This window comes from Periplaneta americana, chromosome 13, assembly GCF_040183065.1.
Source record: "Periplaneta americana isolate PAMFEO1 chromosome 13, P.americana_PAMFEO1_priV1, whole genome shotgun sequence".
Taxonomy (NCBI): Eukaryota; Metazoa; Arthropoda; class Insecta; order Blattodea; family Blattidae; genus Periplaneta; species Periplaneta americana.
In genome coordinates, this window is record NC_091129.1 from 147,580,669 (window position 1) to 147,608,314 (window position 27,646).

A 27,646-nucleotide genomic window follows, 5' to 3' on the forward strand; every position below is an offset into this window, starting at 1 on the left:
TTTTGTCCTCTCATGTAATCCACAATTTCTTTTGAAAACAAAGCTAGCGTCACAAAAGTTACACTTAAACCATTTCTCACTTTCTTCTGACAAGGACATTTTAACACAGAAAAGGAATTCGTATTGAAATCAGCGCGTGGATGACTATAATGGCGTAATAGATTGTTTCTTTTGTTTGCAGTTTCCGAGAACGACCGAACAAGAACGAAATGATCCGAAACGTACAACAGCGCGCAGATGTTGTCGACCGTCGACCATGGTCTGATCATCGCAGGTTGTATGAGACCGGCGTGCATGGCATTGCTATTCGTTGATGAGACATCAAAATACGACGGCCATCGTTGGAGACATTGGAATTTGTTTATGTCATGGCGGTTGCGACGCACAATGGCGTGCAGTATTAATATTGCGAATTGTAAGAAACGGCTTATGATTTAATTTATAATTAGTGACAGTAGTTAATATCATCAGACAGGATCATGTGAAAACAAATTGTTATTAAAAGAAATGGGTAATTGCTGCCATCCATTTGGTTTAATGAAAGCTACGTCATCTGTTAACCAACAAAAGTAAGCTGTTTAGTCATTCTCTTATGTTACCTTTATAAAGTAAACATTTATATTATATATACATACCGAATAGCCTTAAATTTAATCGTTTTATTTGTAGCAGAAAGATTGTATTGCTCCTGGTTGGCCTGGATAATGCTGGGAAGACAACAGCAGCAAAGAATCTCGTAGGAGGTATGTGAAAATACCTACTTTAACTGTTTGGTAACATTTTTAAATTTTGATGTTACTTTATATCTTTTTGTTTCAGAGCCGGTCGATTCAGTTGTTCCGACCGTAGGATTCTCTTCAGTGTCATTAACTCACAGGGGTTATTCGGTTGTAATATACGACTTGGGTGGAGGTCCACAGATTAGAGGAATTTGGCATCGGTATTTTGTGGATGTATGTCATGTGTTTTAAAATTGTGAATTATGTCTGTATAGATAAATTTGTTTTATATTTTAAACACGGAAGTTTTTTTAGGTCCTGTTTTATATTTTAAGCACAGAAGTTTTTTTTTTAGGTCCATGGCGTAATTTTTGTAGTGGATGCCAGCGATGTGTCAAGATTTGAGGAAGGTCGCAATGTATTGGAAACCCTGCTGGCTCATGGAAAATTAGCTGGAAAACCAGTGTTACTGTAAGTAGCAATGTTTTTACATTAAAATATATTGACAGCATAAAATACCAATAGTGTTTCTTTGAAGATGTTGGGTATTGAAATATTTATGAGGAATCGAGTTCATGAAAAGCATGAAACTCTAACTTTATATCCCTTTATGGTTTGTAAAGAGGATTTTTTTCCCTTATCTAAGACATAAGTGTTTTTGTAACATTTTGTGAAGAATTTAATACGTTTTTGTTGATCGAAATGCTGACATTAAATTCTTTCCAATTTTCATTTAACTGCATTAGGCCTACAATCAATAATTTAATTGATTACGATCGCTCATTTTCTAGGAAAGGAAGGAACCAAAATCCCTCAAAAGGTGAAGCAAAAATTTCCATGTGAATCAATAAAATGTTTCATTAAAAGAACATTTTCTCTAAATTGTAATAAAAATTTAATACTTAAGAAGGAAAAATCGAAGTAGATAAGCCTCTTGAATAATACAAAATCAACCTGGATTTACCCAGAAAATCAATTGTTGCAATGTTCAGACTCATAACGGACCATGATTGCTTAAGTAAGCATCTTCACAGGATTGGAATATTCGCAACTCCATACTGCTTATTATACAACCAGAAAGAAGAACTGGACATGGACCACTTTACTAATTGTGAATCTCTCCAAGATTATGTATAACTTCCTATATTTTTCTGCAATGTCTTTATGTTTTACTGTGATTCTGAGTAGTCTGTACATGGGTGGCTGTGGACTGTTAGGTGCGAGAGGGACTGTTTCCCCTGAAATAATGGGATTTCGAAACAGAAAGTTTTCCCTAAGTGACCTAGTAAACACTTCTTGGAAGGCGCAGATACAGTTGGGAGAGGGAGATTTATTCTTCTTTCTTTTTTTGTACAGCATGGTCCATGGAAAACGTCTTACACCTACATGTAGAGTGTAAGCAGCCATGTTTGGTTACTGGTTGCTGCTTATGCTCCATGTCCATGTCATCTTCATTTAAATATTTCCCGCCATTTTAGAGTTCTGTTTTGAAAAACAATCAGTGTATTCCGAATCTCACTGGACTGGTGGACAACAATGACGTCACGCTGCAGCGAAATAAGGAACAAAACTGCTGGAAGGATCGATGGCTGTCATGGCGACTGTATAAGTTGTTGCCTATGCTATTCTAGCAAAATTTTGCGAAATTTCCGTACTGCCATCTTGTTCAAAGAAAAGAGAGCATAAACAATTTATTTCTTGAACTGGTAGTAATAACTGGTCCATTGACATGTTCGCTCATAAGCCATTAACATATTGTTTTTACGTTGTGCTCATTACAAACAATACAGCAGAACTCACCACCATGACACAACAGTGCACGATGTTATTTGTCTGCTAATTCCCGCCCTATACAAGAACCAATCAGATTCACTGATGGCGGCTGATGGAGACTGCCACCACCTCTGCAAGCTGATGGCACTGGTGTGACACCAGTGGAGCATCAGTGTTGCCATCAGTGAAATTTGGAACACCGTGATGCCATCAGATTGCTCAGTGCTGAGATTCGGAATATGCTCAATGTAAAATATTGCGGGTTTGTAGTGAAAGATATATTTTAGGCGTGAGCAGAAGTGTTCTTATAGTCATGTGAAGTGTTACTTACTTATTTACTTACTTACATGCTTGTCTACTATAAAATATTCTACACTGAGTTACATCACCTTTTTCTCCAGAAGGTATTATATACTTAACGATTTCTTCTAGTTAAATATTAGGCTACTCATTTTTATTTTTCCTTCCTGTAAAACGAAGGTCAGAAGAGAGAACTTAGATTTTCTTATGTGTGTCAAAAAATTCGGAGTAATTCAGTCTTTTACGTGGCATTATTTTGGGTATTATAAGATTAAATGAATTTTATAAATGTGTGTCTTTCTCTGTCAGAGTTAATTAAATTTTTTACGCTTTTTTACAGTTTAGCGAATAAACAAGATCGTGAAGGAGCCCTTGATGAACTGGACATAGTAGAACAACTTAATGTAGAGGCTGTTGTAAATGAGTACAGATGCCCTACTTTGGTGGAAATGTGTTCAGCTACAGTGGTAAAGAATTCTCGTGGGAAGGTGGATCCAGCCATTCATAATGGTTTCAAGTGAGTATCCATTGTTGTGGTCAGTGAAAATTCATTTGCTGCTTGGATTTCAGTGTTTCTATACAGTATCATCACAGTCTAGTATATACAGCAGTGATCGCCAAAAGCTGTGTCGTGACACATGCCCCTGCCTCCACTCAAGCGTAACCATGACATCATATCCCCACCCTCTGTTTACAGCCATCACTTCGATATAGCCTAAGTAAAGACATTTATCAGCAGTGGACGTACGCATGTAATGTTACAAGTTTGTAGGATAATACCGGTATGTTTCGATGTCTTTTCGAAAACAGATAGTAATTAAAAACTTAATTTTAAGGAGCATGGAAGGAAAAGTATTTATTTTGTGCAGATGGCAAAAATATAAGATACCGGTACTTAATTTGTTGTAAAATTTTAAATGAAGTATAAAAGAACAATGTACGTTGTCATTATTTTTCTTGTTATGAAGACTACCACGCCCTTACCTGTGACTTGAATAATAAACGAACAATAAAAAGTAACGGCTTCTATGTCTTAATCAGGGTAAAATACTTCGAGGTTTTTTTCGACATATATAGTGTAATTTGTATATTTCATTAATAAATAAACAATAAAAAGTATTGGCTTCTATGTTTTAATCGGTGTAAAATACTTCTACGTTTTTTTTCTACATATGAGTGTAATTTGAATATGTCATTAATAAATAAACAGACAATAAAAAATATCGGCTTCTATGTCGTAATCGGAGTAAAATACTTCAACGTTTTTTTTAAGTATGTAGTGTAATTTACAACTTCGTGACCAGCCTGGTACGTTTTTCTAATTTCAAATTATTGCTGATGTAAAGTACACGGTCTTTCTACGTTAAATAAGAAAATAAATTTATGTTATTTTATTAATAATACAAAAATAATTAATAGGAGGATAAAAAATTAACATGGAAAAAAGTGTGTATAGTTAATAAGTAGAAGAATATTATATTGCTTTCGTTTTTTGGACACAGTTGTCTCTGCACTGTTATTCACTGCATTACCTGAGGAGATACCCACTCCACCCCACTCCCTGCGATAGTGGTGTGCGGGTTGCATTTCTATTACGTCACAATTTCGTGGTGTTTGGCAACCACTGATATACAGTCACGAAGCTTGAGTTTATGAGGATACTAGAAACAATAGACTGAACAGGTACTATGTCGCATTGTCTGTAATGAGGCGATAGTAGCGATCCTAGTGGTTACCAAGTATATATGGATGCATATTTACAACGTATTGGGCTTCATGACTGTATATACTAGGCTGTGGTATCATCATTAACTGTTAGAGTATCACAAGTGTCAATATGTTATACATGCATTTCCTTTGGTTTATTACACAGTTTAGAGACATCAGAATTCCCAATTTGTATATTCACATGTTGACCAGCCTCATGGGCTAGTGGTCAAAGATTCTGACTACAGTTCATGAGGTCCCGAGTTCTATTCCCGATTAGAACACATGAATTTTTCCTTAAAGGGGAATGTTCCTATGTTTCGTCCATGATCTGGAAATTAGGTTAGACTTAGATTCAAGACCTCTCCTAGCACTTCATAATCATAATATCATCATCATCATCTTCAGGACAGCGTAACTCCGCCTTTCAGGTACCCCAACATCAGAAGTGGGTTACAACTAAACCATTGCCAGGAGAGACCAGAAATGTCAAATGACAACCTGATGCCATTGGTTAAAAAAATATTCACATGTTTTCAAGGAAGTTATGTTCAATAAAAAGCCAGAGTTGTATACTGGAACTGTTCTCCTGGCACCACATTATCATAATCATCCTATCACATCATCAGGGTAATGTAACTCCGCCTTCCAGGCGCCCCAACCTCAGAAGTGGGTTACAATTAAGCCACGGCCAGGAGAGAAGACCAGGAATGTCGAAAAGACAACCTGGTGGCATTGGATAAAAAAAAAAAATACTGGAACTGTTGGTCTGTGGCCAGAGGCAAATGCTACTAATGAGCTGTAGCTCATTAATTATTATTTTATTGAACTCAGTAACATGTTTTCTTTCGAACTGTGGGCCTGTAAACGAAACGAGACAAATGTTTGAAGCACTCTCTTATTAACTAAGCTATGTTGAGTAGGCCACATACACCAAGCTAACGTATTTTAGTATAAGAACTGATGGAAGCCAGAGAAGTGATAGCTTGAAAATACTTTGTACGCATGTGCATTGTTGCAACTTGCCACTACAAGAGCTGAGAAGTTCGTTGCTTTTCAGTAGGCTGCGTACTTGGTAGGAAGCCACGCTTCTGCTGCTAACAGGGTTGCCAGATTCTCTTTTCAGGAAATCAGGACAAATGATGATACTGCATACCATAAATGTGACTACACATTTGAATTAATTCAGTTTGTAGTACAATTTATTTTATTCATTGATTAAAGTTCACGTTAACACTTTGTTTGTTAAAAACATAAAATTACTTAGTCACACGTTAAAAAGTGTTAACATTTTTAAAAAAGGTGTATACCTTCGACAGATGGCCCGTTTCGATGTGATGTTACGTCTTCATCATTGTCTCCTGAACTACTGGTGATCTTGAATTCTGCGATGTGCATTTGTCGATTGTAGGGGTGGGGGTATGTTGTTCTTATGGTGGGGGCTGGTTGTTTGTGTGTTATGACGTATCATGACATCGAATAATGTGTGGGTATTGAACTGTAATTGTATATTAAGTATATGTTGTGGATATGTTATTGTATGTTTATATATTTCATATTGTTCTAAGATGTTTAACTGTGAACTTTTTGGTGTGATGTGTAAAATTTCCATATCTGTTTCTATATTATTGTAGTCATTTTATTCGTTTTATGTATTTCAGCCAATTGTGTAGGCCTAAATTTTTAATTTTGTTGGATTTTTGCTAGATTATGAAATTTCCTTTGAATTATTGAAGAAGTCTGGAAAAATAATGCCATATTACAGCCTGATCTATACAGAAAAAATGCATGATTCAGTGTTTAAATTCTGTGAATAGTATATCAACTTCTAAAGAGAGTAAAGACTATAGTACCTAATACATTAATACATACTATAGTACTATTACCGCTTTTATTTCAAGACAGCCCGATAGGAGGAGCCAGACAGTGTTGAAGGCGACGTTGGACAGGGTCTTGAAAAAATGAGTAGGCCGAAGGAATTTTAAAGATAATTTTACAGAAATGAGCATAGAATTGTATTTTTCCAATCTTTTTGACATTCTGGGACAATTGTAACTCAATCCAGGACACAGGACACACCATTAAAACCCAGAACAATCCTGGAAAATCCAGAACATCTGGCAGTCCTGGCTGCTAAGATGACAAGTATGCTCTCACAACTGCTGTGCTAAGACTGCATGTGTGCTGCCAAAACCATTCTTATATTAATGTTTGGCTGCAAAAGGGTATCTGTTGGATACAGGGGGGAGAGCCATTAATCCTTCCCATTGAAGTCCTTAAGGAACCAACCTGGACAAATATCCAATGTCCCATCCCTACCTTCCCGTGGTGCAGCTGTTAGTAAGCATAATTTTACGAGCTGAATTAAAGGGAGGGGCTACTCATCAATTAGCACTGGTCAGTCAGCTTGATGAGTTAATGACTGAATTTGGTATAATTTTCCTCTATTCAATACCTAATTCCCTCTTTACCCTTTCCTATCCAGTCCTCTGACTGAACTCTTACTTTCTTCGACCCCGACGGCATTAGAGCATTTGAGGCCTAGGGGTTCATTTTCCTTTCCTTCCTCCTCTTTCTACTTTTCTGTTCCTAGTGCTGACCTGTTATGGCACTAAAATTGTCCTCCAGTGGCTTAAGGAAGGAAAGCTGGTGATCAACAAGATCTCCCAGCTAGGTCCAATGGATCCGTCGACCAACAGCGGGTGTGGTCCTCCAGACATTCTGGGGGTTGTATGTGAATGAAGTAGCCACCAAAACGTTAAAATATGGTGTTCACTTAAATCGGCTACAACTTGTCATTTTCACTCCAATTGTGGAATCCTGGGAAACGAGAATGCGGATGCACTAGCAAAGAAGGGTAGCACTGCTACTTACAGACCTGTTACTAAATCTACATATTACTCTGTGAAGAGATTTATTAAATCTACATACTTAGACTTCAACAAACAAAATTTGATAACACAATCTGAAGGGAAAAAATGGAACTCTCTGCATCATAATCCACAGTTAATTCCCGATTTACCACGAAAATCGTCTGTAGCTGCATTTAGATTAGCAACAGGCCATGATTGTTTGGCCAAACACCTGCATAGAATTGGAATATATCAGTCCCCTAACTGCCCATTGTGCAACTCAAACAAAGAAATGGATTCGGAACACCTCAAAATCTGTGCTTCAGTGGCTGACAATGATAATATCTTTGGAAAATATTGGAGTGCAAGAGGTCAAATGACTTTATTGTCAAACGCCTGGCATTAGAAAACAACATATTAATGCGACCATCATTTCCATAAATAAAACAGTTGATGCAATATCGAAAAATTGATTCATTATTGTAGCTTTCAGTGTTAATTTTGTATCATTAAAGAAAATTGACCTTGTTATTATTTGAGCACATATGATTCACCATACAACATTTTTATGTCATTGTAGTGGAATTTCCTGACTTAGCTTAGGATTTTCTGCACTCCAGTATTGTTTTGAGATGACACGTGTTCTTGAGAGTCAAGGTTCCAGCACATGAAAAGGAAAAACGGATTTTAACGGAAGAGAAAATTGGATGGCATTGGCTATTACTTGGAACATTTCCCCCAAAAAACTCCATTAGGCAACTTTTCCAACAAGTGGAAATTTCCTGTTCTTCCATCCAAACCATATAGAAGTTGTCTATGTAACGAGCTACAGCCAGGTGATTCCAGAAAAAGGCGTACATTTTGTGAATGGGTTATTAATAACGTGCATAATGGAGAAATAGATCCATATCATATTTTCTTCTCAGACGAGGCTTAGTTGCACATCTATGGCTTTGTAAATTCACAGAATTACCACTAGTGGTACAGTGAAAAACCAGACATTATTTACGAAGTTGCCCTACACTATAACGAAGTTGGTGTATGGTGTGCAGGGAAAGAATTACTGGACTCTTTTTTTTTTTTTTTTCTTTCAAAAAACAATTCTTGCTGCTAGATATATAGATCTGATTTTATATACTTCCGAGCCCTAGTTATCATAGTTTCTTTTCTTGTACAAGTTTCAAAATCTTGATATTAATGATAGGACCTTCCACTTGAGACAGTATATCTCGAATATTACCGATTTTTATGTGTATTTAACTCTGAAGAAGCACACACTCTGGAAAAGTATGTCTTTCACTCTGAGTGGAAGAAAGGCATAATTAACTACGGACTGATACTAAACACCAGTGGCGGCTGGTGCTTCAAAATTTTGGTCATTTACTTTCTTACTACAAAATATTAGGCCTACTATGCTACAGTCGTAAAAATTTGCAAAAACTCAGCTATTTATATAGAAAACTTTCGAGTTTTCGTGTTTTTTTTTAAATGATCCTGGAGATGCAGGACACTAACACAGTCCTTTGTCCACGCCTCTTCTCCTCTGAACAAAACACAAGGAAAACAGAACAAAGATTTTCTTCTTTCACAGCCACATAAGCACTGAAACTTCACGTACGTGTCAGAATTGAATTTTCTGTTGAATGACCTGGTTTTGGTTTTCACGCACTGCGAAATTTCAAGGTATGGAGTCGGTATACCAAGATACTTAATCTCACATTTCTCTTCTAAACTGTGTGATGAAAATGGATGTTCTATTAAAGACTGAATTGTATTCATCTTAACTTGGGTCTATTTAATATAGTAGAACAATGCATATAGTGGCACAAATAACACTATTAATTTATTAAAACAACTTTTTACGCTCCACCATGTGCTGTCAACCAACTCGACTCAAGTAACTGCAGTGGAAACGGAAAGCAAAAACATCAATAAAATACAAGCTCACACTCTAAAAAAACTTGTTTTCGTGTCCAACTGCAGTTGTGAGGTGGGCATGTTCTGTATCTCTGGCTCATTCATTTATTTATTTATTCTGGTGTAGTTAAGGCCATTAGGCCTTCTCTTCCACAACACAAGGAATACAAATACAATAATATAGAAAAACAGAGGAAAAAATACACATTGTCACTTATCAGTAATTTTTTTGAGCTACAGCTGATCATACCAATCTTGTACTTAGACCACAATAATTTGACTTGTATTTTAAACAAAAATATCCGTAAATTTTTTCAGGTGTAGTGCAAACTTGCTACAACCTTAAGGAGTCACACCTGCTAAATACTAACATTTATCTAATGCTAATATTTCATATATTGATATATATGACATTCTCTTTCGTAATGTTTTTTTTGTATAGATGGTTAATGAATCGTATCATCAGAGATTACAGTAATCTGAACAGTCGAGTGGAGAGTGATGTATTAGTTCAGAGAAAACAAGAAGAGCAAGAGAAGAAAGAACGTCTCGAGCGAATACGCAAGGCAAGAGAGGAGAGAGGTGAAAATGCAACAGGAGACTGTACATCAAATGGGAACTGTGTTGATGGAGTACATGACGATAGTGATAGTGATGTAGTAATGGAAAACCCTTTCAAGCCCATTAGTTGTATAACAGTAAGTCTTTTCCTATTTTTTAATTTTATTGAAAATCATTTTACATCGAATGGGAATTTTTTCATGAATATCGTAATTTTTGTCTTTGTGAAAATTTCATATTTTTCTCTGATATTTTGTTCAGTTCTTGTAACATATATATTTATTTCTTATTAGTTTAAGACATGGATAAGACTGGTGACAGACTACAGTCACTAATCGCGATCGGGTTTGTAGTGTGTCACCGTCCCGATCGCGATCAGAGCTAAATCCTGTTTCCAGAACAAGATAATCGCGCAGAGGCACGGCCCAGTGGACGAAAGTAACATTTTAGTAAACTTTGGTTTCGAATCACCTTGAATTATATTATTTAGGAAGTCGTGATAGCTTCTGCTGTGAAATTTTGTTACCCCTTCCATTGTTTATGAAATAGAAACGAAAATGAATGGCTAGAAAATGAATTTGGCTACTATTAGACGTAGTGGAGAAATTTAATGCAGATGTGAGAAAAGTAAAAAGAAATATATTGACAAATGACAGACGAATTATTCATATTTCATATATATAGAGAGAGAGCAATAGAAGGCTGCTGAAAGATGTTTCATTTCAATAAATAATGGATTACAAACTGGATCTGGTTTCTTTTTCAGATTTTAAATTTCAGTCTCCATTACGATGCTATCGTTGAGGTTAAGGTTGATTTTAAAAATATGTTTTATTACAAAATAATATAAATTTTTGGCATGATATAAATTTTATAGGTTATACAATCTCTTTTCAAAATAATATAAATAGTAATGGTATAAATTCTATCAGTTTACATTGTAAAGCATATAACAATTTTAACAAATACTGTAAATTCCCATATCAAGCTGCAAAAAAAAAAAAAAAAAAAAAAAAAAGACAATGAACAAACATCAAAAGAAAGTATGAACTTTAGGTGTTGTCCAGGAGGGAAACAAACATATACGTATATACATATAGAGAATTCTTTCCTCTATGGTAATTCAGCTGTTGACCAGACGGGATGTAGTGTGTCACCACATTTTCGGTAATCGCGATCGGGCCTGATCGCGATAAGTGCTAATCGCGATTACTACTGTAGTCTGTCACCAGTATAAGGCTCTAAATTTAAATATTCTAATGTTTTATTTTCAAAAGGAAAATATTTTACAAGTTTTATGGGCATTGAATCTAAGTGGTCTTGGCTAGGTAATAGGTATTTTTGTTTCCCTAAAGTTTGCAGCACTTATCCAAAGAGAGATCAGCTGTTAAATATAAATCCCACAAGGGTAGCTGCCCTTCAGTAAGGGTTACCAAAGACACAGCATACTAAACAGATAAAATAAAAATAAACATTTGCGTTATCACTATTTACGATTTTTATTTTCCAATGGAAGCTACCCTTGGGAAAGTACTTTTATTGAATAATTACTAGTAATCAAATAGAATATAAGGAAATTTAGGTGTACAGGTGATTACGTAAAATCTGTTTTCCAAAAAGCTATTGTAGAAATATTTTGAGAGTCTACACTGTTAACTTCAGAGGCCCAGGATCAAGGAACTTCGTACTCTGTGCTGTATTCTTTCTGCCATTTATTTTAAGTAGTTTGGGTTAATAACAATTAGCAATCTTACAGTTCAAGTGAATATTTTGACTTAGAAATGTCACAGTTGTTTTGAAACTGAAAAAAATGAAGAACATTAACTCATCTGTGACAAAATGTATGTAACATCCGTGACATGGAAGAAACTGCTATAAAATATTTTATGCTCGACCATGCCGAAATGTAGTAATTATACACATGGTAGCAGTCCTTTAATGCATGTCATTAAAGTACACCTATTCATTAAAGTTCAGGTTTTCGATTATTCTCGGATTTGCAATCGAAAGACAACGAGGGAAACGTCATGGAGACTGGAAATCCAATACTGTTGCAGAAGGTTATGTTCTGTTACTATAATAATTAGCGTTAATTGTGAATAATATTCAAATAAATTCAATTTGTCATCTCGTTTTTCAATTCTAAATCAATTTCCAGGTTATATCAAAATTAGTTCATGTTATTCTCTAGATTATATCAACGTCAATGACATTATTGTTCCTCGGAAAAAACCAATACTTTCGCGTCTGCGCACATCTCACAATTTACGAGCTATGCACAAGGTCACTTCCGCTCTTCAGTCACATGCGAATAAAATGAATACTTCTGAATAATTTCAAGTTAGAAATATGGTCCAGCATAAAAAGTCGTATGAAACTTGCCTGTAATGGTAATTAAGACGCGAGTATGTTTGTTTATGAAACGAGCGCAAGCGAGTTTCATAATCAAACATACTCGCGTCTTAATTACTATCATTATAGGCTCGTTGCATAATGTACTATTCTGATTATGCTTTGTGAACTAATTGGATGTCGTGAGATTTGCATAGCTTTCACATGGACAGTATGAGAATCTCTTTTTGCTTGAGGTAGGGACCTAAGTTTTATAGTTTTTGTTAGTAAGGTGTGAAGTGAATTCACAAATCTTGTAATATCCGTGATGGAACTTTTTCTTTATTTTGTGCAGTAATAATAAATTTTATTCAACAACTTTTTTCTGTAAAATGATCCTGATTTTCTAAATTGATTCTAATAATAAAATTTGGTAAAAGTCATTTCATTTACAATATATAGAGTTTGAAAATAGTAAAAATGTAACATCCGTGACAACTGGAATGGCTATTTGTAAATTATTTCTAGCAATGATTTACAGAAGAGCACAGTTTCACTTTCTGGCACTATATGAGATATTGTTATCACCGTATTCATCTCATAGAGGGCTTTACTTTGACAGTTAAGGGGACACAGAATCAACTTTTGGATTCATATTCTAATCCCTTGATATTCACATTACAAATCTGCTGAAGAATCATCATCAACAATGGCACGACAGCCCTTCATGGGCCCTGGCCTTCTTCAGAAGTTTTCGCCATTCCTCCCTATCCAATGCCAAACTTTTGCAATTTCTAACATCCAAAGTCTTGATGCCATCCATCACACAGTCTTCCCATCTCAATCTCGGTCTCCCAGCCCTTCTTCTTTCCATCGGAATAAATTTAAAAACTCTCTTCGCAACCCTATCATCCTGCATTCTCACAACATGCCCAGCCCAATCCAATCTTCTTATTTTTATAAATTTAACAATGACCGGCTCATTATATAATCTGTACAGTTCGAAATTGTATCTTCTTCTCCATGTTCCGTTTTCTCTAACTGGTCCAAAGATTTACCTAACAATCTTTCTTTCAAAAGTACGTAATAATGTCGCATCTGACTTCAACAATGGCCAAGTCTCAGATGCGTAAGATAGTACAGACCTTATAAGAATTTTATACATCATAATTTTTGTATTCCTAAATATAATTTGAGATTTCATATGTCTTCTAAGACCATAAAAGCATCTATTGGCAGATAATATTCGTTTTTTTATTTCAGAACTAACATTATTTTTGTTGTTAATTTCAGAGCCAAGATAGATAAAACTATGAACAGTTTCAAATTTAAAAGAGCTCTGCTAAAGAATAGTGTCAGATTTATTATTACAAAATATTGTTGATGGACTTGTACTGCTTTACATGTCATTGCTACATTTTCTACGTTAGTTGCTCTTAACAGGTAATCAGCAAATGAAAGAATCTGTTTGTAATGTTTTGTTATAGCAAAATATAAAACCTGCTGCAGTTCCAATTGTGCCTCAACTACCAGATAACAAAGTGATCTTAGTAAAGGAGTTGCCGAAGAGAGCTGAGCCTGAATGTTTAGAAAACCTTAATTCATATCACAGTGGAGTTGGTGAGGAATTGAAAAATGTTGGTGGAGATGCCAGCCCAGGGAGCAAGGGGAGCTCAAGGCCTGGTTCGGGGGATAGACATTGGTTTGGAAGTCCAGTGAGACTGGACCACTTGCCAAGTCCTTCTCATAGCATTACAGGACTTATCAAAGGTAGGATTACCAGGATTTAGCCTTTATTGATTATATCAAAGCTTTTGATATGATCAAACGACCTAAATTAATGGAAATTTTGCAAAAAAGGAATATAACAAATATCCTGCTTCAAAACATTTGCAATATTTACACTAACAATAAAATAAATATAAAATTTAATAATTTTACTTCTAACTATAGATCCATAAATCAAGGAGTTCGACAAGGTTGCCCATTATCACCAAGTCTCTTCAATATATACATGGATGAAATAATACGCCTTTGGTATGAGGAGTACAAATTATGAATTCAAATTTCAAGTGAGTGAAGTAATAAAGTTACAGTTGACAGACAGATGTATAGAAACTAATTCATCACAATTTTCTGGCCAAATATGATGCCTGTACAGATGGCCATGCTCTCACTAGCACACGTGGTGATGGAAGACTGGTATAGTAGCAGAGGGAGTTGGGAAATCTGCCATAAATTTTAACTTGCAACCCTGGACTTGAAGTAAGTCCTTGCTACCATAAGAATGGGAGAAATAAAATATGACAGTTTGATCGTGGTTCCATATGTAGAATCTTCTATTTTTTTATTTCACATTTACCTATGCAGACCAGTCTTACTCCACTGTCTACTACCAGCCTCATGGTCTAGTGGTCAGAGCTTCTGGCTATAGTTCATGAGGTCCCGGGTTCGATTCCCGGTTAGAGCACAGGAATTTTTCTTTAAAGGGGATTATTCCTGTGTTCGTCCATGGTCTGGAATTTAGGTTAAGTTTAGATTTAAGACCTCTCCTGGCACCACATTATCATAATCATCCTATCACATCATCGGGGTAATGTAACTCTGCCTTCCAGGCGCCCCAACCTCAGAAGTGGGTTACAACTAGGCCATGGCCAGGAGAGAAGACCAGAAATGTCGAAAGACAACCTGGTGGCATTGGATAAAAAAAAAAAATTTCAAGTTCTATAAGACTAAACACAGTTCTTTTCACGGACGACCAAGTATTAGTTGCAAACTCCGAAGACAATTTACAGATGGGTATATTTAAACTAAATAAAATCATAGAAGAACATGGCATGAAGATTTCACCAGCTTTTGAAGGTACAAACCCAATCTGAAGCAAAATTGTTGAAAATATGATTTTAGAACAGATAAATTCCTTTTCATACTTAGGATGTAATATATCATACGAAGGAGAGAATGATGTAAGCAGAAAAATTAACAAATTTTTACAAATATTAGGACTGCTAAACCATACCCTGAAACCAAGTTTAGTACAGAAACATTCCAGAATAAAGCTATATAAAACCCTTGCACTACCAACTCTCCTCTATGGAAGCGAAATTTGGGTTCTGAAACAAAGAGATATCAGCAGATTAAGAGCAGCTGAAATGAAATATCTGTGACGAACTGCAGGAACTCAACTTGTAACCATTAGAAGAAAAAATTACAGAATACAGAAATAGATGGCTTGAACACATTTCTCGTATGGAAGCTGCCGGACACTCCAAGAAATGCTAAAATACCACCCTCAAGGACGACGACCTGGATGTCAACAGAAACGTCTATTGGATCCTGTATAGCTGGAACCGAAACAGGCCAACAATGACCTAATTTCGTGCCTGGAATATAATGATTACCAGAGAATGGAACCAGTGTTAATGTGAATCACTTGTTGTCAGTTTAATCCTTTGTACCACGTGCATGCAAAACCACTATCTTCTAACAAGAAGGGTGTACTGAAAGACATTATGGATCTGCGAAATTTCTAACTTATACAACTTATAATCTGAAACTTTTACCACACATTTCTTACAATGTGAACTTGCAAAACACAAATTTTCACTTTGATATTCCAATTAGTGTACTTATAATTATTATTTTTTTAATACTGAATTATAATTGTCCCAATTTTCAAAGTTTACATATTTTTTCTTTAAATTTATATTTAATTTATTCCTGATAGATGTATGTTAAATATGACACATGCTTTTCATATTTTTTCATTTACTTTTTAAGAAGAAAAAAAATATTTACCTTTTTAGTTGTTAATTTTTAAATTTTTAAAAACTTGTTACATCCTCAACACATGATGATTTGAATACTTTCAATAACAGAAAAAAAACATTTGTGTAAGTTTACTTCACATGCTTTTGGGGACTTCTGTGCAAAAATTTCACTGAGGTTGGAGAAATACTGCATTTCATAGAGCATTTTGAATGTTACAAAATCGAGAAAACGAGTATCAAAGTATCGAGAAAACAAGTATCAAAGTATAACATGTATATGAAGAGTTCGCGAGAAAAACGATAAATGTCACATTTCTGTTAAGGATTAGATCATATTCTAATTGAGTCTATAACTGCAAGATGTAGTGCTGTTTCTATAGAAAATAAAGGAAAGGATTACTGTATTCGTGGTGATAATTCTCCTTTTTACCATTTTTCATGAGAACAACATTAAATTTCGTAGTGATCCATTGAATTAGATAATGACATCAACCTTAACAAAACTGTGACATTCATTGTTTTTCCCGCGAACTCTTCATATGATATATTACTATCGATAGCCTTCCTTCTTATATAGGTCTACTACACGCATTTTTCTCCTACATAACAGCGCGAAATATGAACTGAATGAAAAGTAAAATGAGTTGGAATGAAGGACAAAGTCTGTTAGAATGACAGCTGAGTATCAGTTTAAAGGGCTGCATCTCCATGCACTGGTCCCTTTAAATTCGTCCTGAGGGGCTTTGTGTTGTCATAGGACCAAAATAAGCACAGATTTAGGAAACTGAAACATTTTATTTTTTAGAGTTAAAAACAAAATTTCCAAATTTTTAATGGTTCTTTCGTTATTTTCATCGATCCATAGCCTTAATAGATCATATTTAACATTCTTGTCCTAATGTTCTAACAATTATTTTTATGTGGAAAAATTATGCTAATTGCAATAAAGTACCAAAACATATTAACAGTAAGGGTTACTTATGCCCCTTTATATCTCGAGTCTTCTGCTAGATCTGCCACTGACTGGATCCTCTCGCATGAACTGTCTTTGCTTTATCAATGAGCTGTTTTCTGTTAGATTGTAAACTATTGTAAGCTTGGATGTATGTATCTGTTATTTACTATTTATGAGATCATCAGGAGAACAGCTATGACAGTTTTCCCAGCGTATAGGTAATTAAGTATGGACACTTCACGTCGGTACCTTTGATGTAGCCTGTCTGATTTCAATGACCTTCAAGCCAGCTATAGCGTGAGATTCTGCTTTCTCCCTAGAGTTGGTGCTGACATCACACCAGCTAGCAGTCGACACAGCGGAAATATAACTCATATAATTAAAACATCTAGGTACATTATGTACTCAAATAAAATAAATTGGATCCATAAAATAATAAATCCGTCATTAACTGTAATGTCTAGACTCTAGATTTCCTTTATAATGAGAGTTGAGATGCTGACCCCAACAATAATTAAAATATGTAATGATTTGATAGCACTGAAAATGGAAAAACAAAACTCTTATGAGAAGTAAAACCATATATCTATATTATATTATATACAGATATTAAACGAATTCGATACTTAATTTTGTAATGTATTATATTATTTTATAATATGTGTGTGTGTATCTAATGCTCTGGATTTAACAATGAAGTCATCATCCTTCTTGCTTCCCAATATTTTGATGGAAGGTCCACAAATGTCCTAAGAGTTTCACAATTAGCCAGGTGCTCCATCTCCATGTCCTCTTCTCTGGTGCACAGTAAGCATTTAGGTGAATTCAGTACTCCAATACGATGGAGGTGTTTACTGAGGCAATCATGACCAGTAATCAATCTAAACATGGCCACGGCAGATTTTCGAGGTAGATCAGGAATTAGTTTTAGATCTTTGAATGATTCTTTCCATTTTGAATTTTGATGTTTTGCCTGTTCGCTGTAACTTATTCTTTTTATGACTCGCTTTATTGATTCATATGGGAACTTGAAATTTGTTTTTAAGTTGATATAAGTTCCTGTGTTTGCTAACATATCTGCTTTCTCGTTACCGTTCAGTCCGCAGTGGGCCGGGATCCATTGGAAGACCCTTTTTTATTTAGCATTTGAATTTGTTTTATAATATAATTTATTATATCTGTAATATAAAAAAAAATATTATTACAACTAGTTTGTCACTGAGAAATAAGGAAAAACTGTTAACTTGAATTTATTTGAAGCAAAGCGTTACTGTATTACGCAATAAGGTAGGCGATGTTTGGATCCTGTGTCTCAACTCTATACTCAATTATTATCTTAGTGTATGCTCGATTACACTAACCTCTAGCGCTTGAAAGTGGAACTAAACGCCAGCACACAGAGAAACAAAGCACAGGAAAATTCGCTCAGTGTCCATTCTTTATAATCCCTGTTCGCTGGTTTTCCGTAGTATTGCCAACAATCACCAGCCAGAAGCAGGAGTGACTGTCTGAGACTTTATAGTATTTAGTTTTATGCTTAAGATATATTTTTTTAATTGTAGCCTACTATATACTAATGCTGATTAATGTGGATAATTTTTCAGATCAGTTGGAATTGGAGAGTGGGAAGCATAAGAAACGCCATTTTTTACATCGAACAAATAGAACAGCACCTGCTCCATTAGGCCCACCTGCATCTAAAGGAAAACATTCATTAAATGATTCTAACATAAATGGATTAAGAATAGTAAACCAAGTACCAGAAAGTACTAGACCTGTATTTCTCAGGAAACAAGCGTTTGTTGAAGAAATTAGCACTTCACAAGAATTTCCTATGAGCTCAAAAAGGAAGTCTTCTGTCGACAAAGCAAGCCAGTTTTTAATCCGCTCTAGTAGCGCAAAATCTTCAAATGACAAAGAGAAGGAGTCAATAAATGATAGAAGCAAAAAGAAGCCACATCTGGGTGACCTGAAGTTGAAAAATGTTCAGGTACAGCCTGGTACTACAGACACAAACTTGTCTAATAGTTTTAGTGGAGGATACCAGCCACAAATTGAAGCAGACCAAGTTATAGACATGCGGCAGTTTTCTACCAATTCCTCCAGTTTACCAGCAAGCCGAAAAGGTTCTCAGGATGTAGACACATTTGTCTTTGCTGTTCCCACAAGACAATGGGCTATAGACAAGACAAGCTTGTCAAGCGAAGATACCAATAAAATTTCTCGACCTTTGACTGATACAGTAACAGTACTTCAATCTGGTATCAATAATCTCAACAATGCACAACATTCAAATCAGCAGAAACTAAAAAAACAATCTTCGGTAGATGAGATAAGTTCAGCTAGCTCCAAAAGTCATTCAGACTCTCAGAAACTTAGTGACTCAGGATTTGTCAGCCCTAAAAACGTGTTACCACCTATAAGGCCTACAAGTTCTATAGCAGAGAAGCCCCCGTGGATTTTACCACCTCTTCTATCACCAACAAAACATACTAGTCAAGGTAAGTGATGGTTATAGTCGTTCGTTTCCTTCCAAGATGATTATACAGGGTGAGCTACTTAAATCCATTCCTCTTAAGCTAGCTATGCTACTATGTCAGCATAATTACTCGAACACAAAAATTATAGCCAGCTTAACTGAAATCAATAACATTTATAATTCGTATGATAAAACTTCCTCACTTAAATTTTCACTACACTTGCAAGTACACATGGTCTTCAATCAAACTGCGAATGAACTCTACAGGAACGTATGCGATGAGGTGGTTACGGGTTTGAAACCCCCTCCCCTTGAACTTAAAAAAAATGACATAGGCCTATTTAGATTTGAGTATTTTTGTATCCATAATCTTTTCCCCTTCTCTAATTTTTCATTGTCAGAGTAACAAAATCTACATCGACATAAGCATAATCCTCCTGCCCCTTCTTCAATACAATCGCTGTGCTTGGTGCTGCGGAACGTTCGAATTATAACAATGCTACCTTTATTATAGAGAGACCTACCTCCTAGTACCGACCTTGAAGCTGACACAATATGAAATTTAACTTGTTGTGAAATTCTAAATTATGGTTTATTTAGTGACATTCGCAACTGCAGAAGTTATATCAGCATCACAGGCGTGCCAGAATTTTGTTCCGGAGGAGTTCTTTTACATGCCAGTAAATCATCATGAGCCTGCCACATTTAAACACACTTAAATGCCATCGACCTAGGCCAGGATCGAACCCGAAACCTCGAGCACAGAAGGCCAATGCAATACTGACTACGCTACCCAGTTCGACAACTTGTTGTGAAACATAGGCCTATTAGAAAGGATATTTTGACAGTTCTGCAGTTTAGATGTTGTTAAATATTGTGCATTGTCTATTTGAACTCATTTTAAGAGTGGTATTCACCCGTTTGTTAGAGTTCTGACTTTACTGTGAAACGTTCGTTTAACGTTTTTGTGCATTTGACAGTTCATATTTTTAATATAAACTTCACATTATCTTTCCGGGTTCTTTGATATGTCTAAGCAACTGCGAAGCTCAGTTTTGCAATTTTTTTAGCAAAAAGTTGCGTAGTGATTCTCGCGAGGTTAGTAAAATTTTACATTGGCAAATGTTTCTTCGCAGCTGCAGTCATCATCTTCACCTATTATTAGGGGGAGGTCCTAATGAATTTTTTCTCACGAGTGCCTCAGTTTCACGAGTGGAATTACTAATATTATCAGACTAGCAGATCCTAGGATCTTAATTGACAATGTGTGAAGTTATCAACCAACGAACAAACCAACCCACTGACTGACTGACTGACTGACTGACTGACTGACTGACTGACCATGCCTTAAAGTTTTTAAATATCATCAGCCATTGTAAAATATGTTCCTAAAATGTCATAGACTTACTGAAATGTTGTTGTTGTTTTCTAATGCCAGGCGTTTTACAATAAAGTCATTTGACCTCTTGCATTCCAATATTTTTCAAAGATATTATCATGATCAGCCACTGAAGCACAGATTTTGAGGTGTTCCGAATCCATTTCTTGGTTTGAGTTGCACAATGGGCAGTTAGGGGACTGATATATTCCAATTCTATGCAGGTGTTTGGCCAAACAATCATGGCCTGTTGCCAATCTAAATGCAGCTACAGATGATTTTCGTGGTAAATCGGGAATTAACTGTGGATTTTGATGCAGAGAGTTCCATTTTTTCCCCTGGGATTGAGTTATCAAATTTTGTTTGTTGAAGTCTAAGTATGTAGATTTAATAAATCTCTTCACAGAGTAATATGTAGATTTAGTAACAGGTCTGTAATTAGCAGTGCTGCCCTTCTTTGCTAAAGCATCCACATTCTCGTTTCCCAGGATTCCACAATGGGATGGTATCCATTGGAAAACAATTCTTTTATTGAGTGATATTAATTGAGAGAGCATTTTAGTTATTAGTTAGACTTACTGAAATGGAGGAAGTGTTTGAATAACGTATACCTATTGCTTACTCTGATTAAGGGAAGAATGTAATATTTTAAAATTAACTGCATTTGTTATAATTTTCAGACTCGACAACGAATTTGGATAATCATAATGCCAAAGTTGAGGTAAGTGTCAGCCATGATTCAAGTTCTGACGCCAATAAAGAAGAACAAAAAGAACAAGAAGAAGTTGATAAGAAATCCAGAACATAACCTTCACATTATCGATAGTTCTGCATACATGCTCAGACAGGAAATAATATGTGGACCAGTGTTTTATCTAGTCATTTTTATATTGTATTTTTTGCTATAAAATTGGTTAGGACTATCTTTTTCTATGTGTTTTGCACAACACTGATACCTGATTTCGCAAAATATCGAGTGATTGTATGGATATTTTAGAAATATTTGCAGAAATAACTGAAAATAATTGAGAGAACTGCAGTTAGAAACAATCAGGAGCAATTTAGATTTATTGAGATTATTAGCCTGGCAATGTCGATTCGGTTTCATTTGTGGGCAATCAGTTGCAGCTGTTCCTATATAGGCTTTTTCGACATACACGTGTATTTTGTTCGATTACTGGAATTTGTTACAGGATTCACTAAAAAAGGATTTTTGTCACCTAATTCTCTGTTGTTATCTGTTCGTGATAAAGAGATAATATTTTATATTTAGAGTTTCATGTGTTACACAAAGACAAATTGAGATAGCACATAGACATTTCTGATATACAGAGCGTTTGCCTACGGGTGGGGCCAGGAAAGCGACATGTGCTGTACGCCGCTTTGTGCGCGCAGTTGTTGAGGCACGCTCGACAATCAAGATCGACAAGTTATCAATTGTGAGTCAGCTGTTGCAGTGTTTTTACGTACAGTGCAGTTTCTTGACACAGTTGCTTAAAATTTGTTAACAATGCAAAATGCAAAATTCACGCTTGAACAGAGAGTTTTTATGTATGATGCATAAGTGAAATCAAAGTCATGTAGAGAGGTGCATAGGCAATTTGAAGTGCTCCAATTCTGGATAGAGAAACTGTTAGACGTCTTGTTAACAAATTAAGGACAACAGGGTCGCTAAATGCTACAATTCCTAAGCGAAAACGAAGAGTATTGACGGAAGAAAAAATTGATGGAATCAGTGCATCATTTACACGCTCTCCTAACAAATCTCTAAGACGAGTTTCACAGGAAGTTAGTGTTTCAAAAACATCAGTCTTTACTACTGCTAAACTTTTAAAATTAAAACCCTACAGAGTAAGTATCGTGCATGAATTATGGCCTAGAGACGATGAAAAACGAGTTCAGTTTTGTAACTGGATTTTACAAAGTATTGTGGACGGTATTGTGGATCCTCATTTAATAATTTTGTTCTGATGAGGCGTGGTTTGATTGCATGACGAAAAGATTGGCGTTTGGTGTGCTGTTACAGCGAAGCGAATTATTGGGTCTATTTTCTTTCAGGATATAGTAAATGCACAAAGATATCGCATTCTAATACTCACGCCATTTTTCCAAATTTTATCAGATGATGAGAAACTCAATGGATATTTCCAACAAGATTCAGCAACAGCCCATACAGCCCATGAGCCCATGAACGATATAAGTGACATTTTTGGACAAAGGATTATTTCTTAGGACTTATGGCCGCCACGTTCCCCCGACCTCAGTGTGCGATTTTTATTTGTGGGAAAGTCTAAAAAATAATGTATATAGAAATAATTCTCAGAGCATAGAAGAATTGAAGGCGAATATAACAAGAGAGATTAGAAAAATTACCGAAGACGAATTTATTCATGTGAATGCTAATTTTATTCAAAGATGCCAGAAATGTGTGGATTCAGATGGACATCACTTCCAACATTGCCTATAACAAGGTTAGTACTACGTACAAAAATTATCGTATGCATGCTATTAGTATAGAAAGCAGAAGCTTACGGATAGACGATTCCCGCAAGTGACACCGCAAGCAGGCCACTTTCCTGGCCCCACTCGTAGGCGAACGCTCTGTACATCTAAATCGACTTATTACAGCTTTGTAAAGTAATTAGAATTCATGAACATTTATTTCTGCTCCTAATTTCTTCAATCCATACAATCAGTGAAGTGGCCTTTAATAGGTTTATTGGAGACTACATTACAGTACAACTGTGATCTTGATTAGTTTGTAATTGATTTGCAGATATATGTGTAAGTAAAAAAATATCGAATGGCATTGCCATGACTATAGTTTTATACATTAGCATCAATAATTGATTGTGCCTTGTTCGGTTCTTCAAAGTACACAGAGTATTCAAAGTGGGGATACACTCTTGATATGCTATTGTAGCCTAGCCTTATCTAATGTACCGGTAAGCCTTTTTAGGGTCTTTATAAATAAAGAAAGGCTATCTAGGTTTCACTTTTCCAAATATTTCACTTTCATATTTCATTAAGTGAATCTTCTAATTGTTTTCTTAGTGTTACAGACAGTAATTTACCAATTTTTATGTAATGAGTTGAGTTTTTCTTTTTCTTTCCACAAACATAGTAATATTCACTCTTCATATTTCGTTGTTTATTGGATCACGTGATCATAAAGACGAAATAGATGTCTGTGATTAATGTTGTATAATAGTACATTATGCAACGAGCCTATAATGATAGTAATTAAGACGCAAGTATGTTTGTTTATGAAACGAGCGCAAGCGAGTTTCATAATTTTCATACGAACGTCTTAATTACCATTATAGGCGAGTTTCATACGACTTTTTATGCTCGACCATATTTCTAACTTGAAATTATTCAGAAGTATTTATTTTATTTGTATCTAACTGAAGAGCGGAACTGACCTTGTGCAATATCTCGTAAATTGTGAGATGTGCGCAGATGCGAAAGTATTGATTTTTTCAGAGGAACAGATCTCCGCATTGACCTTGATAGCCTATAACCTACAGAGTAAACTAAATATTAACCTTGATATAACCTGGAAATTGATTTAGAATTGAAAAACGAGATGACAAATTGAATTTATTTGAATATTATTTACAACTAACGCAAATTATTATAGTAACAGAACATAACCTTCTGCGACAGTATTGGATTTCCAGCCTCCGTGATGTTTCCCTCATTGTCTTTCGATTGCATATCCGAGAATAATCGAACACCTGAACTTTAATGAATAGGTGTACTTTAATGAGGTCCATTAAAGGGCTGCTACCAGGTGTATAATTACTACATTTCGGCATGGTCGAGCATAAAGGTTTCATATACAGCATGTCCATAAAGTAAGGCTTTAAGTGATTGTATAGTAATTGTAACGAAGCACAATGAATTATGAAATAGCCACTAAATGAACGAATAATTCTCCAAATTTTTAGAATGCATTTACTGAAATTCCATGCTGTCTCCTTTGGTAGCCAGGCAGCAGACATTTGGGCAATACTCCAATTACTCTTGCCACACATGAAGAACATCAGGAGTGATGGATGTTAGCTTCTCTGATTCGCTCTCTCAAATGGTTAATGTCGTGTACACTGTATACTCTTTGCTTTACATAACCCCATAAATAAAAATGCAGGGGATTGAGGTCCAGAGAGTGTGGTAATCATTGTTTCTATTTACCTCTTCTGATTTATCTCTGGAAATATTTAATTAAGGAATATCTGCACTATGCCAGAAAAATGGAGAAGCACCAAGTTGCTGAAAGATGACATTGAGAATTTGGAGTTATGCAAACAGTTAACATTTCAGATATTGAACAGATATACTAAATCCAGGCTTGTCCCCTCTCCCCCTCCCCCTCCAAAAAAAATTTTGTGCCATTAGTTACATTTAACTATTATAATTTATACAAGCTTAGAAATATTGTTGATTTGCAGTAATTTATTATTTATTTGTGAACACTATGTAATTTCCTATCATTTCTAATGATTCGATTTTTATCAAGACATGAAATGTATTTGTACTTTGAATAAAAATGAGGAATTGATAAGTCATTCACATCTCTGCTATGGCTCTCTGAAGTTTGTAGTAAAGATTTTGTTTTTTAGTCTCATCTTGATTCATCAGGTAACTGAATAAAATGAAAATTTTTGTACTAAAAATGATAAAAACTTCAATCCGAAAATGTTTAGTACCTACCTTTAACAAATGTTAGATCTCATTTAATATCACTTCATAATTAAATGTAATTGAACCCATATATTTCTCAACTAATTGATATCATAACTGCCCAATAGAGACGAAAATAATGTTAACAGAAAGAGAAAATGAAAAATCCATTTTAAACAGTTCAGTTTATTTATAAGTATCTCACACGTCTAACATGCCTTAGATTATTAATTTTCAGGAGCTACTTCGTTTCGAAAATATGAAAAGTTTATTTAATCTTCATTTTCATACTCCCTTCTCTATCAGTTTTGCAGTTCTAAATGGTATGAAAATACTTTTATATTCTCTCCCCCTGTCGCTTTCTTTCTTCTTATCTGCCTCTTTCTTTTTCTCTCTTACATAGACACATACAGAAAATATCTTGAATAATTTCGAGGGAAAAATTGTTGTGGGGCCAGGTATCGAACCCGGGATCTTTGGTTAAATGTACCAACGCTCTACCAACTGAGCTACTACCAGACACCGATCCAACTTTTCCCTCTATATCCACAGACCTCAAAGTGGGCTGACAACCGTCAAGCAACCAACATTGAGTGCAGACTAACTCTGTGTGACTTAAATTGTGGTTTTCTGTCAACGAACAGTGACGTGTATTATGCAAATCAAACTTTCAGGTATAACTCCCGGTAAAGTTGGCTTGAATAATTTCGAGGTAGCTCATTGGTAGAGCGTTGGTACTTTTAACTAAAGGTCCCGGGTTCGATACCTGGCCCCGAAACAATTTTTCCTTCGAAATTTTTCAGATCAGCTTTACAGGGAGTTATACCTGAAAGCTTGATTTGCATAAAATATCTTTCCAGTTAATGGACTCGTCAGAGGTAAAGCACTTTCTGTGTGCTAGAGGAACTGTTACGGTTGTGGTGTAGGTTGTGGTGGTGGTCTCTACACATTTGTTTGATGGTGCACCTAAGTTTAAATTGGATATAATATTTCATATGAATATAAATTTATTATATTCTTTAAAACATTAGCATGGAGAGACCATTGCTTTGTAACATGACACATTTTTATTTGAACTCATAGGCACAAAATATATATATTATTTTTATTGTATTTACTTTCTCACTATATGAAGTATAAAGATAAATTATTTCGAGATCTTCACGGAAATACACATTTTGATATCAAGAAATGTAGTTATAGGCATGCCATCTGTGTGCATGTCTACGTACAGCAATTTCTCCTAAACTATTATTAAATGGATTTCGTTCATAATCAGTATCTACAAACCGATTTACCTAGGAATTATGCATATGGAGTACAGTAAATTTCAGTAAAAAATAAATAAATATAATAATACAAATAAATAATAAAAGTGAATCTAAAACACACTAGTGATCTATTTCAAGAATCAGCAGGCAATTTTGCTATGAATTAATAAAGAAAAAGATAGTAGAATATGCATTTATTACTACAATAGGAATGTAGAAAGCCTATTTTAACTCTTGACATCATAGTCACTGTCTTTTTATTTATTTTTAAAGTATCTTAAATATGTAGGTTTTGTTCAGTGTTACACTTTAGTTCATTGTGAAGTTCGAGATAATTTGGTAAGTTTATTGCATATAGGGAACAAGAATATGACTCATTTATGTTACTGGTAGGCTATATCATAGCGAGGATTGTTTATTTATATGTTGCAACAGCTTTTAGGTAAGGGTCTACATTTCCACATAAATAAGTGAAATTGCATTCACTGCACCTAAACTTGAACTGTGGAATATTGCGTCCAATGCTCAATTATTTGGCAATGAAGCCATCTGACATTTTGTAACCCATTATAACTCATGATGAAGTACTGGAAAGAAATTTGTGTTTAGAATTTCAAAAGAAAACCAAAGACAATCTATACTGTGTAATGAACAAAGGAGTGAAAAGCATGCAATTAGCCTAAATTTGACACTGTTGTCAGCAGCTGTCAATTAACATATAGTCGTCCAGTTCAATTGCACAGGAGTAAAAGTAGGCACATGTATTAATTGTAATGTTGTTATTAACTATACTCTTGTTTTTTACTAATATATAAATGTATGAATTTATTTATTTACTTATTAAAACAACTATTATGTGTACTAGGTTTATTTTGTTCTTTCATGTTACCCCTTTTATCATGATTCCACAAAGGTTGCCTAATGGGACTTCCATCTGCACTTATTTT

At 35.1% G+C, this 27,646-nt stretch overlaps 1 protein-coding gene across 1 annotated transcript; it reads left to right on the forward strand.

The window, feature by feature from the left end:
• On the forward strand, nucleotides 1-27,560 carry LOC138712543 (uncharacterized). Its single transcript, XM_069844454.1, has 9 exons — nucleotides 1-569; nucleotides 670-743; nucleotides 820-953; nucleotides 1,075-1,190; nucleotides 3,133-3,309; nucleotides 9,711-9,966; nucleotides 13,648-13,930; nucleotides 18,490-19,386; nucleotides 21,423-27,560. The coding sequence occupies exons 1-9, from the start codon at nucleotides 508-510 to the stop codon at nucleotides 21,548-21,550; spliced, it is 2,127 nt and encodes a 708-aa protein (XP_069700555.1). The 5' UTR covers nucleotides 1-507; the 3' UTR covers nucleotides 21,551-27,560.
• Nucleotides 27,561-27,646: the final 86 nt, after the last annotated feature.